Source organism: Pelobates fuscus, chromosome 1, assembly GCF_036172605.1.
Source record: "Pelobates fuscus isolate aPelFus1 chromosome 1, aPelFus1.pri, whole genome shotgun sequence".
Taxonomy (NCBI): Eukaryota; Metazoa; Chordata; class Amphibia; order Anura; family Pelobatidae; genus Pelobates; species Pelobates fuscus.
The window spans coordinates 94,448,556-94,464,468 of NC_086317.1; the positions used below are offsets into that span (position 1 = coordinate 94,448,556).

Consider the following 15,913-nt stretch of genomic DNA (forward strand, 5'->3'; position numbering starts at 1 on the left):
AACCCCGGTTGGTCGGCCCGGGGTGGGGGAGAGGACCTACAGCTAGGCTAGCTAGACCTTTAAACTCTGGAGACTGGACTGAGGAACAGACAGAACGTAAGTACTGATATAGGCTTAAACTATGCCCAAAAGTTTCCTTCATCAATTAGTTATCTGCCAATGTCAGGATTTGGCAAAAATACAGCAAATTTCATCAACATAGCTTGAACTCATGAGGAACTCTTACTACCTACGTCCATCCAGCATGGGGATTTTGGTAAAGTACATGAACATGGCTGAAGGGAAGGTGCTCAGGTCCACACCACAAACTGAATGGACTGACAGGGTTTTACCAGGATGCAAATAGAACCTACAACACCTGACTGTCAGAGGGATTCTGGGTAAAACAGCAGAGAATGTTTAATCAAATAACAGAACAGTAATATCCACCTTTCTCATTAACCAGCCATCTTTCAATTTCTATATGCTCGTCTCTGTCCGTCTAATCCTCCATCTTTATTCTTTGTTTCTCTTTACCTCCTTTATTTGTTTATCTCTCTCTCAAGCCTCTTACCAGCTCAAAAAATCATTTTTTAAACTCTTGGTTCTGTTCCCCCTGTGCTTGACATTATCTCCAGAATAATTAGGAATACAAGATTTGAGGAGTCACTCCCTTTATCTAGCGTGAAACGCTTCCATAAATTATATTCTTATAGTGAACACCTTGGGACTTTTAGTCCAGAGCAGTTGGAGTGGCTGAGATTGCCTAACTCAGAAAGACACACCTAATACTGATTAATGTCTGAGAACAGAGAGAGGGCAGCCGTTTATTTTTACAATCCTGTTTATATGGGAGTTGATAATGATTGCAAAACTTTTTGCAGTGCACCTGCAATGCCAATGTCACATGAAATGTTTAGCTAATCACAAATTACTCCTACATTGTGCAAACCAAATTGCTCAATACATAAACTAGTCAGTAGTTGCAGCAAACTTCTCCAGCAATGCATTCTGCAGTATCTAAATACCATCACTATATCAGGGCTCCCAACAGTACCGCTTTCAGGGTCTTGTCCCGCTGTCCCAATTTAGTTCCTTGATGTCCTGCATCCAGGGACATCAGGGAAGTGTCCTCAGGCAGCACAGAGCGAGTGCGCGTGTGTACCATGCAGAGCTGCACTAGTACCATGTAGAGCTGCACTAGTACCATGCAGAGCTGCACTAGTACCATGCAGAGCTGCACTAGTACCATGCAGAGCTGCACTAGTACCATGCAAAGGTGGCCCTCTCCCTGGTCCTGATGGAACAGACCGGCCAAGAGGATGGTGTGCTTGACGCCAGGCTGTTGTGTACCCTTCAGTTACATCACTAATAATGCCGACCAATCCCGATTACCCACCTCTCAGTGTTGGGAGGTATGAATATATTACTTGGAATTATGGGAAGCCTGTAGAAGTCCAATCAATCCCCCGCACTCCAGAGGATACATATTTCAGATAATATTTAATAGCAATTTTGATTTGCATAATGAGATTGAATTTTACCACTTGCATAAAATGACTTCAATGCTTGTTGTGCACTTTTCATGAGCAATGACAGACACAATTTATAGATTGAACATTTTATATTGCAGAAAATGTATATAAGGCATTAATGTTGGCAATCTGCATGCTAAACATCTATAATCTAAGACTATGGGTTTAAGCACACCCACAATGCATCAATCTTGATCCCATGCACTAGTGTAAAAATATAAATTCTATGTATATATCTGATTGCAATCTGGGCAGAGCACAAAGCTGACCTTATATAAAATTAATTACATCATTTTTACCCATACAGGTTCGTTACACCAATGTGACGATGTGTAATCTATTGGGCTAGACAGTATCTGTGTATTCCCACAGTATTTACCAATAACAGCGAATGCAAGATTCTTACCGTATTTATCCATACTAAGGCCATAGATTAGAAAAAAATGTGACTAGGGAAAAATTATGCATTAAATGTATATGTTTTTTAAAACCATTTTTAAAAGAAAATTAGCATTTGTCTGTGGTGAGTTATTTTTAAAAAAACATTTTTCATTTGATACAACCTAAGGGTTCTTGGTCTGTCTTATTAATGCTAACTAGGGATTTTAATAGGAATTTAAATGATAACTTACTCTTTGCCATTGAGAATAAAAAGAAGGCTCTAAGCATGCTGCTCTCAAACTGTCTGACTCCCCCATTTAATATTATAGAGTAGAACAGAGTTGAGAAATGTGTGTTGTTCTATATGTAGTGGAACTACACTGTTCATTGTAAGTATATTAGTGACTGGGTCGCAAGTACACTTTCACTATATTACCCCCCTAAGGACCAAGGCTTTAAAGTGCACCCATACATATTATATATAATTGTTAAAGGAAAAGTGTTGTTTTTTTATACCATATATATATATACATATACAAAAGTATATATTTGTAGAAAGTACACCCCCCAAAGCTATGGAAATAAGAGCATTTTTACACATTTCATTTAATCATTTTATCATGAACCGTGGGCAAAATATTTATACCTTTGTGTTTTTTTTTGTTTTTTTTTTACACATGATTTATTTTAAAGTAATTCACAGACCACACATTACCAAATACTGTAAACACCCCATTCTGCTACTGTTCTTGAGCACACCGATACCTTTTTCCCTAATCTTGCCCATTATCCAACCTGTAATCCGACCCATAATCCTAAACCGTAATAGTTGAATGCATGCTCACTTACATACCATTACTCATCTGTCATTTTAAGGGACACTAATTGTGACCCCAGCTGACAGAGGAGGGCCTCAGGTATCCAATGATACCTTGGTCTCCTAGATATCAGCAGAGAGTTAACCCTGCTCGTATGTTTAATGCATGACGGTCAATGGCATCAACAGGCGTTAAAGCCCTGCACTGCATGACGGCACATAGACCGCCATGTGATTGTTAAGCGGTTAAGGGATTTAATTATATTTTTAATAACTAAAAAGATGAAAATATATTTTAAAATATGAACTGCATGATCTGAAGTTACAGGATGCAGAATACCGTTTTGTAAGCTTAACTTCACACAAATAAAAATCCATCACAACAAATCAGTCTTTGAAAATTCTGATATCACAATGGAATGTTTCACTGATTTCAAGGAGGGGTTTGATTGAGCTTCAAATGCGATATAAGCTGGACATTCCAGTTGGTATATAGGGATCAGACTTTGATGCTGACATTTAAATTAAAAGAAGAAAATAGTTCTGGTGCTTAAAGTTAAATGCCATGGGTAAAAAATAAGCAACTACTAATCTGAAGATATAACCTATTTCTTTCTGAGTAGACGGCACCTTTCTCCGGTACTGAATTGGTTAAAAGTTAAAGAAGTAGACCTGACCCAATGCAGGTACTGACTTTTCCAGCAAGGGACAGAACATATTAACTAGGAAAAACTAGGGTAAAGAATTACCATTACTATTAGTCTACATTATTGTGATGTGAGACTACACTGGCTTATAGTCTGATTGCCACTACTCAGTCCAATGTGGCTTCTATCCTCTCTTATAGTCCTTACAGTACATGATAATCCCTCTATCAGTAGAATGTAGCTGGTCTCTCCTATAGCCTGATGTCTCTATCTAATATGATGTGACTGCTAGTCTATAGGATGATGGAGGCAATATCTTCTCTTACCATCTGTTGTGGCCGCTTGTTTTTTTTTACAATCAGGTGTAACTACTAGTCTGTTCTACAGTTTGATGTAGCTCTTTGTTTAGCATGGCTGATTGTCTAGTGAAGATCCTAGTCTGTCCTGTGTTGATGTGGAAGATCTACCGTATTTACTTGAATGTATCGAATCCAATGCGCACATCTATTTTTTTAATCCTGAATGCGCATTTCTACAAGAAGGCACTGTACATTGAAACCACGTCTTGCATCCCTGTCACAGAGATGCAAATGTGAATTTTGTTCGCCCCCAACGACTTTCGCCCCTATGAATTCACGTTGTATGCCCGTCGTATCTCTGAGCGGTCGTGATCAGAGTAAGTTGTAAAGTGAGGAGCAACTAGGTGAGCAAGTAGAGAGTAGTACGTGAGCGCAGTTTGTCTTTATTGCACCGTGCTTTCCTTTTTATTAGTACTGAAATTATACTCTAATATAACTGAGTAAATACGGTGTATTATTGTCACGTATAACTAATTAAAATTCTACAGTTTACTGTTAATATTTAAAAGCTTACTAGTGATGATGTAGCAGAAATCAATCACATACCAATGACTACTAACCTAGAGCCTCTCCTCACAATGCAAGAACAATGGCAACCGCCACTCGATTTAGAACAAGTTCAAGACGGTTAAAATGACACAAAATGTTAGCAAACAAACCCTTTACTCCATTGAGATGTGCATAGGGCTCTGTTGACAGAACCGAGCAATCCTATAAAAAATCATGTAAAAATGGCCCTGGATATTTATTTTTCACACAGTGAAAAATACTGACAAAACAGAAATATCTAAATTTCAGGAATTTGCATACTCACTGTCGGAAAGCTGTCATTGTATTTTCTAAGTTTTCTCCAGCACCTTGAGTAAAGAAAACAGATAACATATGGGTTTATTCAAGCAAAATAAAGAAATATATACATATGTAATATATATAACTTACCACAAAAACAGTACTAATTCTGTATGTAAAAAATATTTACTTTTATGCTAATGATTCAGATTTTGTATGTAATATACTACACTATAAGGTTTACCCGTCTAATTTCTAACACGTATCTCCTCAATATTCATCAAATCATCCATATTCCATATTTACAAAAGATGTCTGTTCATGAAAATCCCAAGGAAAACGAAATTGTGTAAATTTGCAATCTCTAAAAATATATATTTATACTGTTGGGTATCTGTGAACAGCGATCTATGCAAGTCCCATACTTAGAATTAATATTATTATTTTTTAAACAAAAACAAAATAAAAAAACAAAAACAGTAGTGAAGCATTTTAACATGTAATGTCTCATGTTGCTGGCTCTTGCATTTCATTTTTGAAGACTAACTCTTCATCTCTGTATCACTGTCTTTCTCTTGTGACTAATACCTTTGCTCTGACAAAGCTCTAAACAGAGATAAACTAATAAATTACTTTGTGTATTGTGTTGATCTGATAAAAGTGCTACTTTTCCATGTTAAAAAAGGAAATATCATTGAGCTTTCAGTAGACTGAGCAAAATAGGAAAACCGAATAGAACTGCAGAATGTGGCCAAATTATAAAGATTATTAGACAAGACAATTGTGGCTGTCTAAATCACAAAATTGTGATGCTAATAGGGTTATTCACTACAGTGAGAATTCAAAGTGAATTTAAAATTTAAGGTCAAATAGCCAAACTGGAACAATTCTCTACACATGTTACCGTCACAAATGTATGTTTTTGTTTGCTGCAATTAAAATTTTATACAAATATTTCAACTCAGAAAACACCTCATAAGGATAGGTTGAGTGTGAGTTGAGATATTGTAAACTGCTTATTATTATGAAAGGGTCCCTTACATATTAGAGAAGTGGTTTTAAATTGTGTATTTTTTTGTGTATTTTTAATTGTTGCATAAATCTTGCTTACACAAACCTCACAGGGAACCATTGTCAATTACACATATTTCCCACATAGGAACCCCCACAGTCTGTAAATCCCCGGATAGCCTGGATCTGAGCGCCCAACATATCCAAAAAGCGCACAGATCCCACAAACAGAGCCAAAACGCCACAGTGTGTAAGTTCTGACCGGCCACACACATGGTCCTATGCCCAAAACAGTTCCAGGGCGTTTTATGCTTTTGGCCAGTCAACTTTGGGAGTTCCATGTGAAAGAAATACCGAACGCACACTCTGGCTTCTTGGTAGCATTTGTTCGTATGAACCATACGAACAAACCTACCGAATGGCGCTCTCCTAACGTGTGTGGGGAAGGAGCAGGCGTTTGTCCAAGTTAAGCAGTGTTCAGGCGTTTCAGTGTCCAATTTTAGTTCCGTGTGATCGACGCCCAAACACCGCTGCCTGCAAGATGGCCGCCTCGTGCATACGAACGGCAGCCACCCAGCCGCACAATTAGAATCCACACTGATAGAACTGATAGGAGAGGTTAACAAGGGTGAATAAGCTCAGAGATGGTCCGCAGGTCGTGCGTTGTTTCGGTTCTCAAGCAGTCCAAGGGAATCCCACGAACCCAGTCTTTCAATAGCCTTTTAGCATGGCCCATAGTCCTGAGCCAGGAGGCTAGCAAGCAGGCTCCTCCAGGAGCTCCTGGCGAAGGGAAAGTTCGCCACAGTCGCTTTTGGTCTAAAGTAGTCCATCCTCTAAATCTGGCTAGTAGTGCTGCAGCATAATAGCAGTACGTGTTGGGGAGGCCCAAAACATGATATGCTAGGCTTGGATGTTTATTATTCCAAATAAATTAAGTGAAGGTTTTTTTAAGTCTTGTGAAAAAGAGTCATGGAAGGGAGATAGGTGATGTCTCAAACAGATGCAGGACTTTTGGCAGCATCATCATTTCAATTATGCTGATGTGGACAAACGTAGAATTTAGGTAAATTACATTTAGCGAAGTCAGACTTGATTTGCGCTGATAGGGCATGTAGGTAGCTTTAACTAGACCTTCAATTGAGGGTGTGAGATGAACCCCTAATTGCCCAGTGGAACCCAGAGGAGTGAGAAAATTGTCTCTTTCTCTGTCATGAAGGTCTTCAAAAACTGCAATGTTAAGGAGGACAAGAACACTCCACTCCAGCCACTTCAGTGAGATTAAGTGGTCTGGGTGCCTATAGTGTCCCATTAAGAGGTTGATTGATACAGTTCTTCTGTTTAGGTATACAATATGTACCAGGATTATTGCCTTTCATTTCCCCATGAACCCGTATCCCCATCTTGCAAACACCAGAGAGCCTCCCCTACCAAAACTGTTACTAGCATATAAACCTTTCATATAAAACTCTATGGTGTGTTCTTGGCTCTTAACACATTTGTGTCTCTAATAATTATGTACGCCTTTCTCATAAATTCTACAAATATTTGCTAATAGGAATATTTTCCACATCAGGTTGTGACATGAATTCAAAAGAGAACGTGTTCTTAATACCAAGATGTAAATTAACCCCTTAAGGACAGATGACGGATATATTCCGTCATGATTCCCTTTTATTCCAGAAGTTGTGTCATTAAGGGGTTAAGCACTGCTATCGCTACCTGAATTGTGAGTCTACTAATCCACTCTCGGTTATCAGTTTCAGAGAAGGTATGACAAAATCAAACCTCCAAGGACTTCCTATTTAGGAGGGACAGTCCCTATTTTAAGCCCAAATTCCTCTTCTCTGTCCCAATGTCCCATTTTTGAGGAGCTCCATATTGTTGGAGTGTGTAACAGAGCTTCACAGCAATAATACTCACAGTAATGTGTCTTTAAATGTGCTTAGAAATCAGCCTGTGTAAATGAGATACATTGTTCTTGTTATAAATTACATTTTGGGTGCATAAATTGTCACCGCCAGTCCTACCTCTAACATTAAGGTGACCCTCTTTGTCCATTTTAAATGTTTGGAGATATGAAATATAGGAATTAGGCATGTGCATGGGAAAATATTCAGTTCGGTTGGGCATTCCGAAATTCGTCACTTCAGCACTTCGGAACTTCGGAAATTTGGCAACTTCGGCACTTCAAAACTTTGGAATTTCGGCACTTCGGGACTTCTCTTGCAGCCACTTAGTAGATAACTCCCTAATTCCCACGGTATTAGGGAGTTATCTACCAAAAGGCTGAAAGACCTAAATTGGTCTTTCAGACAAATTTACTAATACTAAGTAAAAATTACTTAGTATTAGTCAATTTTGCCCCTACTCACCTATACCGCGAGTAGGGGCATGTCTACACAGGCTGCTCACTGTTAACTAGGAGTTTGGGGATCCCTAGTCACCTGGGGGGGTAACATTTTTATTTCAGGGCCCCCACCCGCCGCTCAGGGGTGGGGTCCGGGGGGAGGACAATAGGTCCCCCCATTGGTATTTAGGGCCCCCACCCGCCGCTCAGGGATGGGGGCCAGGGGGAGGACATTAGGTCTCCCCCATTCCAATTTAGGGGCCCCACCCGCCGCTCAGTGGTGGGGGCCAGGGGGGAGGACATTAGGTCCCCCCCTTATTAGTATTTAAGGCCCCCACCCGCCACTCAGGGGTGGGGGCCAGGAGGGAGGACATTAGGTCCCCCCTTATTCCAATTTGGGTCCCCACCAACCGCTCAGGGATAGTGGCCAGGGGGGATGACATTAGGTCACCCCCCTTATTAGTATTTAGGGCTCCCTCCCGCCGCTCAGGGGTTGGGGGCCAGGGGGGAGGACATTAGGTTCCCCCCACCTTATTAGTATTTAGGGCCCCCACCCACCGCTCAGGGGTGGGGGCCAGCGGGGAGGACATTAGGTCCCCCCTTATTAGTATTTAGGGCCCCAACCCGCCATTCAGGGGTGGGGGCCGGGGGGGGCAATAGGTCCCCCCCTTCAGGTTAGAAGCCCCCACTCGCGCAGCACGGGTGGGGGCTCGGGAGGGTGGGGAGCAGCCATAGGCTGTTTAATAGACATGCCCCTACTCGCAGTATAGCGAGTAGGGGCATCATTTACTAATACTAAGTAACCTTTACTTAGTATTAGTAAATTTGGCTGAAAGACCAATTTAGGTCTTTCAGCCTTTTAGTAGATAGCTCCCTAATACCGTGGGAATTAGGGAGTTATCTACTTATTCATTCCTGTCATTACACTGACTGGCTAAGTAACTTACATTTGATATGAATGTATGTTACTTGATTGTTGTAAGTGTTGCAAATGCTTACAGCTGAATCCTGGCTATGTCTGTATAGTTTTTATTTAAAATTGTATACAGTGTAACATTCTTCATTCTTTCACTGGGTAAGTATATTAGTTCTTAGAGTATACTGTGCTTTCAGCACTTCGACACTTCGGAACTTTGGCACTTCCGAAATTCGGTAATTTCGGAACTTCGGACATTCGGATGTACCCCAATGTCCGAATTGCCCAAAATTTGTCCGAATTCATATTCGGACCGAAACGAATTGCACATGTCTAATAGGAATGGGTTTTAAAGTTGGACAGATTTCTTCAGATGCTTTCATAACAAGAAAGTCTCAAACTTTCTTTGTTACACTGCAGTTACAACCATAAGGGAATTGTGGGCTAATAGTATCTACAATAATATAAAATTTGCAGTTTTGCAACATTTTTGCATCAGTTGTGCCGCTATAGGTTGGCCATAGATTGCAGAGGTCATAGTGCAACATTATCTGTAGGACTATGGATTGACTAGCCTTGTGATACAGAATACAAACGGAAATCTGTTTACTTTCCAAGTGTTATTTTAAGGTGTTTCCTGTGTTCTATATGAATTGTGCAACCAAATGAGTCATTTAAGGATTCTCTGATCATCCTCCAATTTGAAACATTGCAGTCATAAATAAATACTTTTCAGAGAAAGAATACAGCTTTGCATTACTGTTTAAAGGAACAATTCAGGCACTACAACCACTATATGTTATTGTAATAGTTAAAGTACTAAGAACGTGTCCCCTAAAAATTTTACTTGTAAATTCTCACTATTTTTATCCTAAGTCAGAGTTGCCCAGACTCCACCTCCTTCCCACAATCGTCATATAAGTAAGAGTAACCTCCCCAAACAATAGAAATATTGTTTCTCTTATAGGCTAGCTAGCCAATGATCTCAACCCTACCTTTAGTATATGGCATAAAAAAATGGCTTCGAGGAACGTTAAACCAGGCAACTGGTGATAGACTAAGAACATCACCTGCCTGTCACTGGCTACCCATTAAGACAGTGTGTGAAAACTGTCACTTAGTCTGTGGTCTTCCCTGTTTTTGATCAGGGAGTGAAGCAGGAAAGACGATAGGTCAGTTTTCAAAGGTGCGTTTATGCCTGAAGTATCCTGTCACATACTAAAGGTAGGGATGAGTTTTTCTAATTTTAAATTTACATATGCTTCATTTAAAAAAAAAAAAAAAATCTACTTCCTTACAAAACATGATGAAAGGATTGTTATAAATAGTTTTGGACATGGAGGCTTCTTGGGCTAGTCCCAGGGGCCTGAATTATCTATTCTGGATACCCCATACACAAAGGAAGGTGCACCAGGATGTACCACCCACCACACGACTCTTATTTAACCCCTTAAGGACCAAACTTCTGGAATAAAAGGGAATCATGACATGTCACACATGCCATGTGTCCTTAAGGGGTTAAGATATGGGACACTTTCAGGTCACAATGGGGAGACACCACAAAGTGGGCACGAGCGACCCCCTTGTACAGTCTGCATTTAGCGAACCCCACCTTTGATTATCGCCCGTGGATAAAACAGGGATGCACAACAATCAGTCAGCTGTACGACAAAGAAAAACTGTCCGACTTCCCAGTCCTACAACGCAGATATGCACTACCACACAACACCATTTTCCAATACCTCGAGGCTCAAGGTAAAATCCATGATCCAAGGATCTAAAAATTACACTGACACAGCCACTGCCAAACGCATCGCACAACTATGTGCCGCAAAACAGCCCAGGAGGCTAATGTCCACCCTATACAACTTGTTAATCCAACAGTCTGCAAGTACCCTAGACAAATATAGGACTGCATGGCAAACAGACATAGGGAAAACATATACTGAACAACAATGGGGAAAAGCATTTTTGGCACACAAAAGGAGGACAAATTGCGCGTCCCACTTAGAGCAGATGCGCAAACTGCAGTACCGCTGGTACAGGGTGCCCGAGAGGTTGGCAAAAATCTACCCAAACACTTCCAACATATGCTGGAGATGCAGAGAAGAGACGGGATCGATGTACCACATAAGGTGGAAGTGTTCAAGCATAGCCAAGTACTGGGAGGGGGTGGAGGAAATAGCGACAAAAGCACTAGGGAAAGAGCTCACGATAACACCAGAGTGTGGACTCTTGTTCATGGGTTTAGAAGAACACAATACGACAAACTCACGGTTACTGTTTCATATTCTTGCAGCAGCCAACACTCTAATAGCGAGGGCGTGGAAACAAACGCAAGCACCCACTAGGGAGGCCCTACACAAATACGCTATCTTAGCCCACACAAAGTGGGTAACAGCGATGGGAGTGGAGAAGGAGTAGGAAAGAAAAAAAAAAGGGACTAGTTCTTTGGGACAAAATATATATAGACGTACCCCCTCCACAGGGAAAGGGGAAAGGGCACTACACAAGTTAGAGAAAGAGGAGACAGACGCCCGCACCTGGCTTGTTCGCCCACATGTACGTAGTTTTACCGTTTTTAGTTTTAGTTTTATTGACACAAACAGAGGTGCACCTCTACGCAGGTTCACGACCAAACGGAATAGTAGGAGGGGTCACGAAAGCTAAGTAATAGACCACAAGGGAAAGGTCCCCGGAAGACTTTGGAGCAGTTAGATCCCAACAAGAACAGAAAATGAAAACAGGTCGAACAGGATGCTCTGATTATTGTCACAATTGGGACAAATAAAAAAAAAAAAAACCCTTGCCACTATAGCTATTTTACCACCTTTGTTAATTTTCTAAATTCTGCAATTCCAAATTACATTTCCTGACAATACCTGTTTTAGCAGAAAAAAATGAAAATATTTTCAGTTGTAAGTAAAATGTACAGCATTAAATATTAAAGGGGCACGTATGGTACAGTGAATCTTTGGGTGTCACCCTTCCATTTTCAAATGTTCTGACAAAAGTGGGCCTCATCCAGCACCCAGCGCAGGCCACCTCCTCACCTGCCGCTCAGAAAAACTAAAAGTTTCACTTCCTCATTGTCTGTCCAAAGTCTCTCAACCTTGGACAGTAATGATTGGCTGTGAGGATTGAGCTAACCCTCCCCTCCCCCAGTTCTTGCAGCCTATCATTGCTATCAAAGTTGGATGGAAAATGTGGAAGTGAAGCTTCCACATTATGTGGGCATCAGGGAAGAAACCATGTTTAGGATGTCAGGTATTTGCTAAACCTCTCAAAAACAGTTAGGCTGCAAATGGGAAATCACACAAAGAAGCTCCTCCCCCTGCAGAAAAGCGACAGTCTTTATGGTGCATAAAATGCCCATGCAAAAAACTGTAAAGACAGTGAAACTGTATGGAAGGTTCAAGTATTCATATAGTGATCACAGTCAAGAAACAGAGCTGATTAGATTGGTTTTTTCAATTACCGTTTTTTCCATTAGACTAGAGCATTGGGTAGGTGTTCATGTGTCGTGATTAATAATTTGGATGTAAAGGGAGCAGCCGTCTTTGAACATAAGTCATTCAGACACGAAGCATCAAATATCACAGCTAATATGTCACCTTATGCAAAGGAGGAAATTAAAATCCCCTGCATATTGAGAAGCTGCAAATAATTCATCATAATCTCTAAGCAGTAAGCGGTCAAGTCAGCCGAGGAAAGCAAGAAAAATGAGAGCAACTCCTAAACACTTGTGCTGTTCCCTCTCCCTATTCACATGACAGTTCTGCGAGTCTCTGCTATACGGCCATAAATCACAAACCCGCAGCCTGAGCTGGCAAATCGCTGGTAGCACTGCAGGGAATTGGGTTCATAAATATAAATACAAAAACTGTGGTAAGACTACATTTAGCATTTTGCTTCTAGGAAACGGTAAAGTGGACAAGCAAAAGAAAGTTATACTCGCAAATAATGTTATGTACACCTACACTTATAATAAAGGTCGGTGGTCTGCTGCCACAGGCCTTTTTATATGTGTGATTTGAGGCTTGGCTCTCAGGCATTTGCAAGCTGGGGGGTACCGGTTCGTGGGAATATTAAAAGTAATAGTCCTGGTATATCTGTTAAACCCAAGCAGAAGTATCTTAAAGAGGAACTGTCACTTCTCCAGAATTTACACCACTGAATACAACTGTGAAAATCACCAATAACTTACATTAAGCATTAATTTGTGAGATGTAAAGTTTTCTTTTTAAATTGATATTAAAGGGACACTATAATCAATCAAACAACTTAAGCAGTTTTGGTGTATAGATCATGCCCCTGCAGTATCACTGCTTAATTCTCTGCCATTTAGAAGTTAAATCACTTTGTTTATGCAGCCCAGCCACACTTCCCTGCATGTGACTTACACAGCTTTCCTAAACACTTCCTGTAAATAGTCATCGAATGTTTACACTTCCTCTTTTTGCAAATTCTCTTTATTTTAGAATTTCTTATCTCCTGCTCTGTTAATAGCTTGCAAGACCTTGCAGGAGCCTTCTTTATGTAATTGAAGTTTGCCCTGGCTTTGCCTTGTCTGAACAGGACATACTTGAAAACAAAAGAAATCTCAACGTATCCTTCCTGGTAAAATAGTTTATAAATAAATACATTTACAGAGCAGGAGATAAAAACTTTTAAAGTAACACCTGATTGAAAGTGAAACCATTTTGTTTTCATGCAGGTAGTGTCAGTCACAGCTAGACCTTGCAAGAGTTTCCTATATGTAATTCAAAGTTTTTACCTCCTGCTCTGTAAATTTAACTTTAAAGTAAGTTCATGCATACTGTGTCAGTAACAGCCAGGTGAGGTGTGGCTAGGACTGCATAAACAGAAACAAAAGGGATTTAACTCATATTTGGCAGAGAATTGAGCAGTGAGGCTGCAAGGGTATGATCTATACACCAAAACTGCTTCATTGAGCTGATATTGTTTTGTTTTGGTGACTATAGTGTCCCTTTAAGCATTGATCATATTACATCATAATCCAGTTCAGACAAGGCACAGCCAGGGCAAACTTTGCAAATGAAAAACAGTAACATTGTTTTAATGACTGAGAGGGAGCTAAGATGGAGGCACCCAGTTAAAAAAATAAAGAGGTGTGGATTCCTATGTGTGATTTTAATTTTAACAATTCACAAATTCCTATCTGTTATATATAGGGATAAGTAAATATAATATTAAAGGCTCCACGAGAATCTCTCTGTCATAGCCAACCCTGGTGTTGCACTACAGGGCTTAGGTCAGGAGAGCTAACGGTGGCCCTAGCTCTACTGTAGCAGTAGAGGAGATGAAGAGCATTGCCTGGCATACCCCATGTGGAGCATTGTCCGGCAGACCCCATGTAGAGCATTGCCCGGCAGACTCCAGGTGAGAAGTCAAACAATTCTAAAACAATGTATAATAGTGGGAGGGGGTGCAAGGGCACTCTTGGCACCATAACCACTACAGCACATGGTAGCAGTTATTGTGTCCGGAGCATTGGTGTGGATTAATTACACTGCTCAATTGTAATGTTTTACTAATGCTGTAAAAAGTGACTTACCATTATCAAAATTGGTATTCCATGACAGCAGGATGTCTACTACTACTACTGTATAATCTGTAAATGTCACCAATAAATATGATACTGCTCTATTCTAAAACAATATATTTCAGCACATCATTTGTGTTGCAACAAATAAATACAGTAGCAACTTCACCAGGCTATTCGCAGTCTAGAGACAATACATAAAACAATTTATTGAGGAATCTGCCTGAGCCCTGATGAATACGATGTGCTGTGCAATCCACTCTTAAAGGGACACTATAGTCACCTGAACAACTTTAGCTTAATGAAGCAGTTTTGATGTATAGAACATGCCCCTGCAGCCTCACTGCTCGATCCTCTGCCATTTAGGAGTTAAATCCCTTTGTTTATGAACCCTAGTCACACCTCCCTGCATGTGACTTGCACAGCCTTCCATAAACACTTCCTGTAAAGAGAGCCCTATTTAGGCTTTCTTTATTGCAAGTTATGTTTAATTAAGATTTTCTTATCCCCTGCTATGTTAATAGCTTGCTAGACCCTGCAAGAGCCTCCTGTATGTGATTAAAGTTCAATTTAGAGATTGAGATACAATTATTTAAGGTAAATTACATCTGTTTGAAAGTGAAACCAGTTTTTTTTTCATGCAGGCTCTGTCAATCATAGCCAGGGGAGGTGTGGCTGGGGCTGCATAAACAGAAACAAAGTGATTTAACTCCTAAATGACAGTGAATTGAGCAGTGAAATTACAGGGGAATGATCTATACACTAAAACTGCTTTATTTGGCTTAAGTAATTTAGGTGACTATAGTGTTCCTTTAACCCTCTAAATTTGCGTGAGATCACAGTTTTGATTCACTCTTCAAAGTCAATTAAAGGATCACAATAGTGTCAGGAAAACAAAGTGGATTTCATGACACTATAGTGCCCTAAGGGTGCCCCCACCCTCAGGATCCCCCTCCCGTGGCGCTGAAGCCGTTAACACCCCTTCAGCAGCTTACCTTTATCCAGAGCCGGGCTCCCTCGGCGCTGGTGACCTCTCCTCCCCCTGCCGACGTCAGCTCCCGCGTGGAGCGGAGAGCGCACGCGCGGCAAATGCCGCGCGCATTCAAACAGTCCATAGGAAAGCATTTCTCAATGCTTTCCTATGGACGCTCTGCGCGATGGATGCAAAATTTGCATCCAGCGTCGCAGGTGCGCCTCTAGCAGCTGTCAGGAAGACAGCCACTAGAGGCTGGATTAACCCCTAATGTAAACATAGCAGTTTCTCTGAAACTTCTATGTTTACATCTGAAGGGTTAAAACCTAAAGGGGCCTGGCACCCAGACCACTTCATTGAGCTGAAGTGGTCTGGGTGACTATAGTGTATCTTTAAATGTGTTCATATTGGTGTATTTGCTAAACCTGGGACATGTGACAAAGGAATTGGAAGCTTTAGGACTAAATGGCCAAGCTGCAAAAGTAGCTTAGCTGCATATTTTTTCTCAAATTGACTGTGTTGGTTGAAAATTTTACATTCCCTTGTCAGTCCTTTGAAATTCCCTGTTTAGTGATTACCTCATTCACACAGAA

At 40.7% G+C, this 15,913-nt stretch overlaps 1 protein-coding gene across 1 annotated transcript in view; it reads right to left on the minus strand.

Moving 5' to 3' along the window:
- GDPD1 (glycerophosphodiester phosphodiesterase domain containing 1) overlaps nt 1-15,913 on the minus strand; it is a 73,437-nt gene that overhangs the window by 31,215 nt on the left and 26,309 nt on the right. Inside the window, exon 2 of the mRNA XM_063450094.1 lies at nt 4,533-4,575. Within this exon, the coding sequence (XP_063306164.1) occupies nt 4,533-4,575 (43 nt within the window). The remainder of the gene's footprint in view (nt 1-4,532; nt 4,576-15,913) is intronic.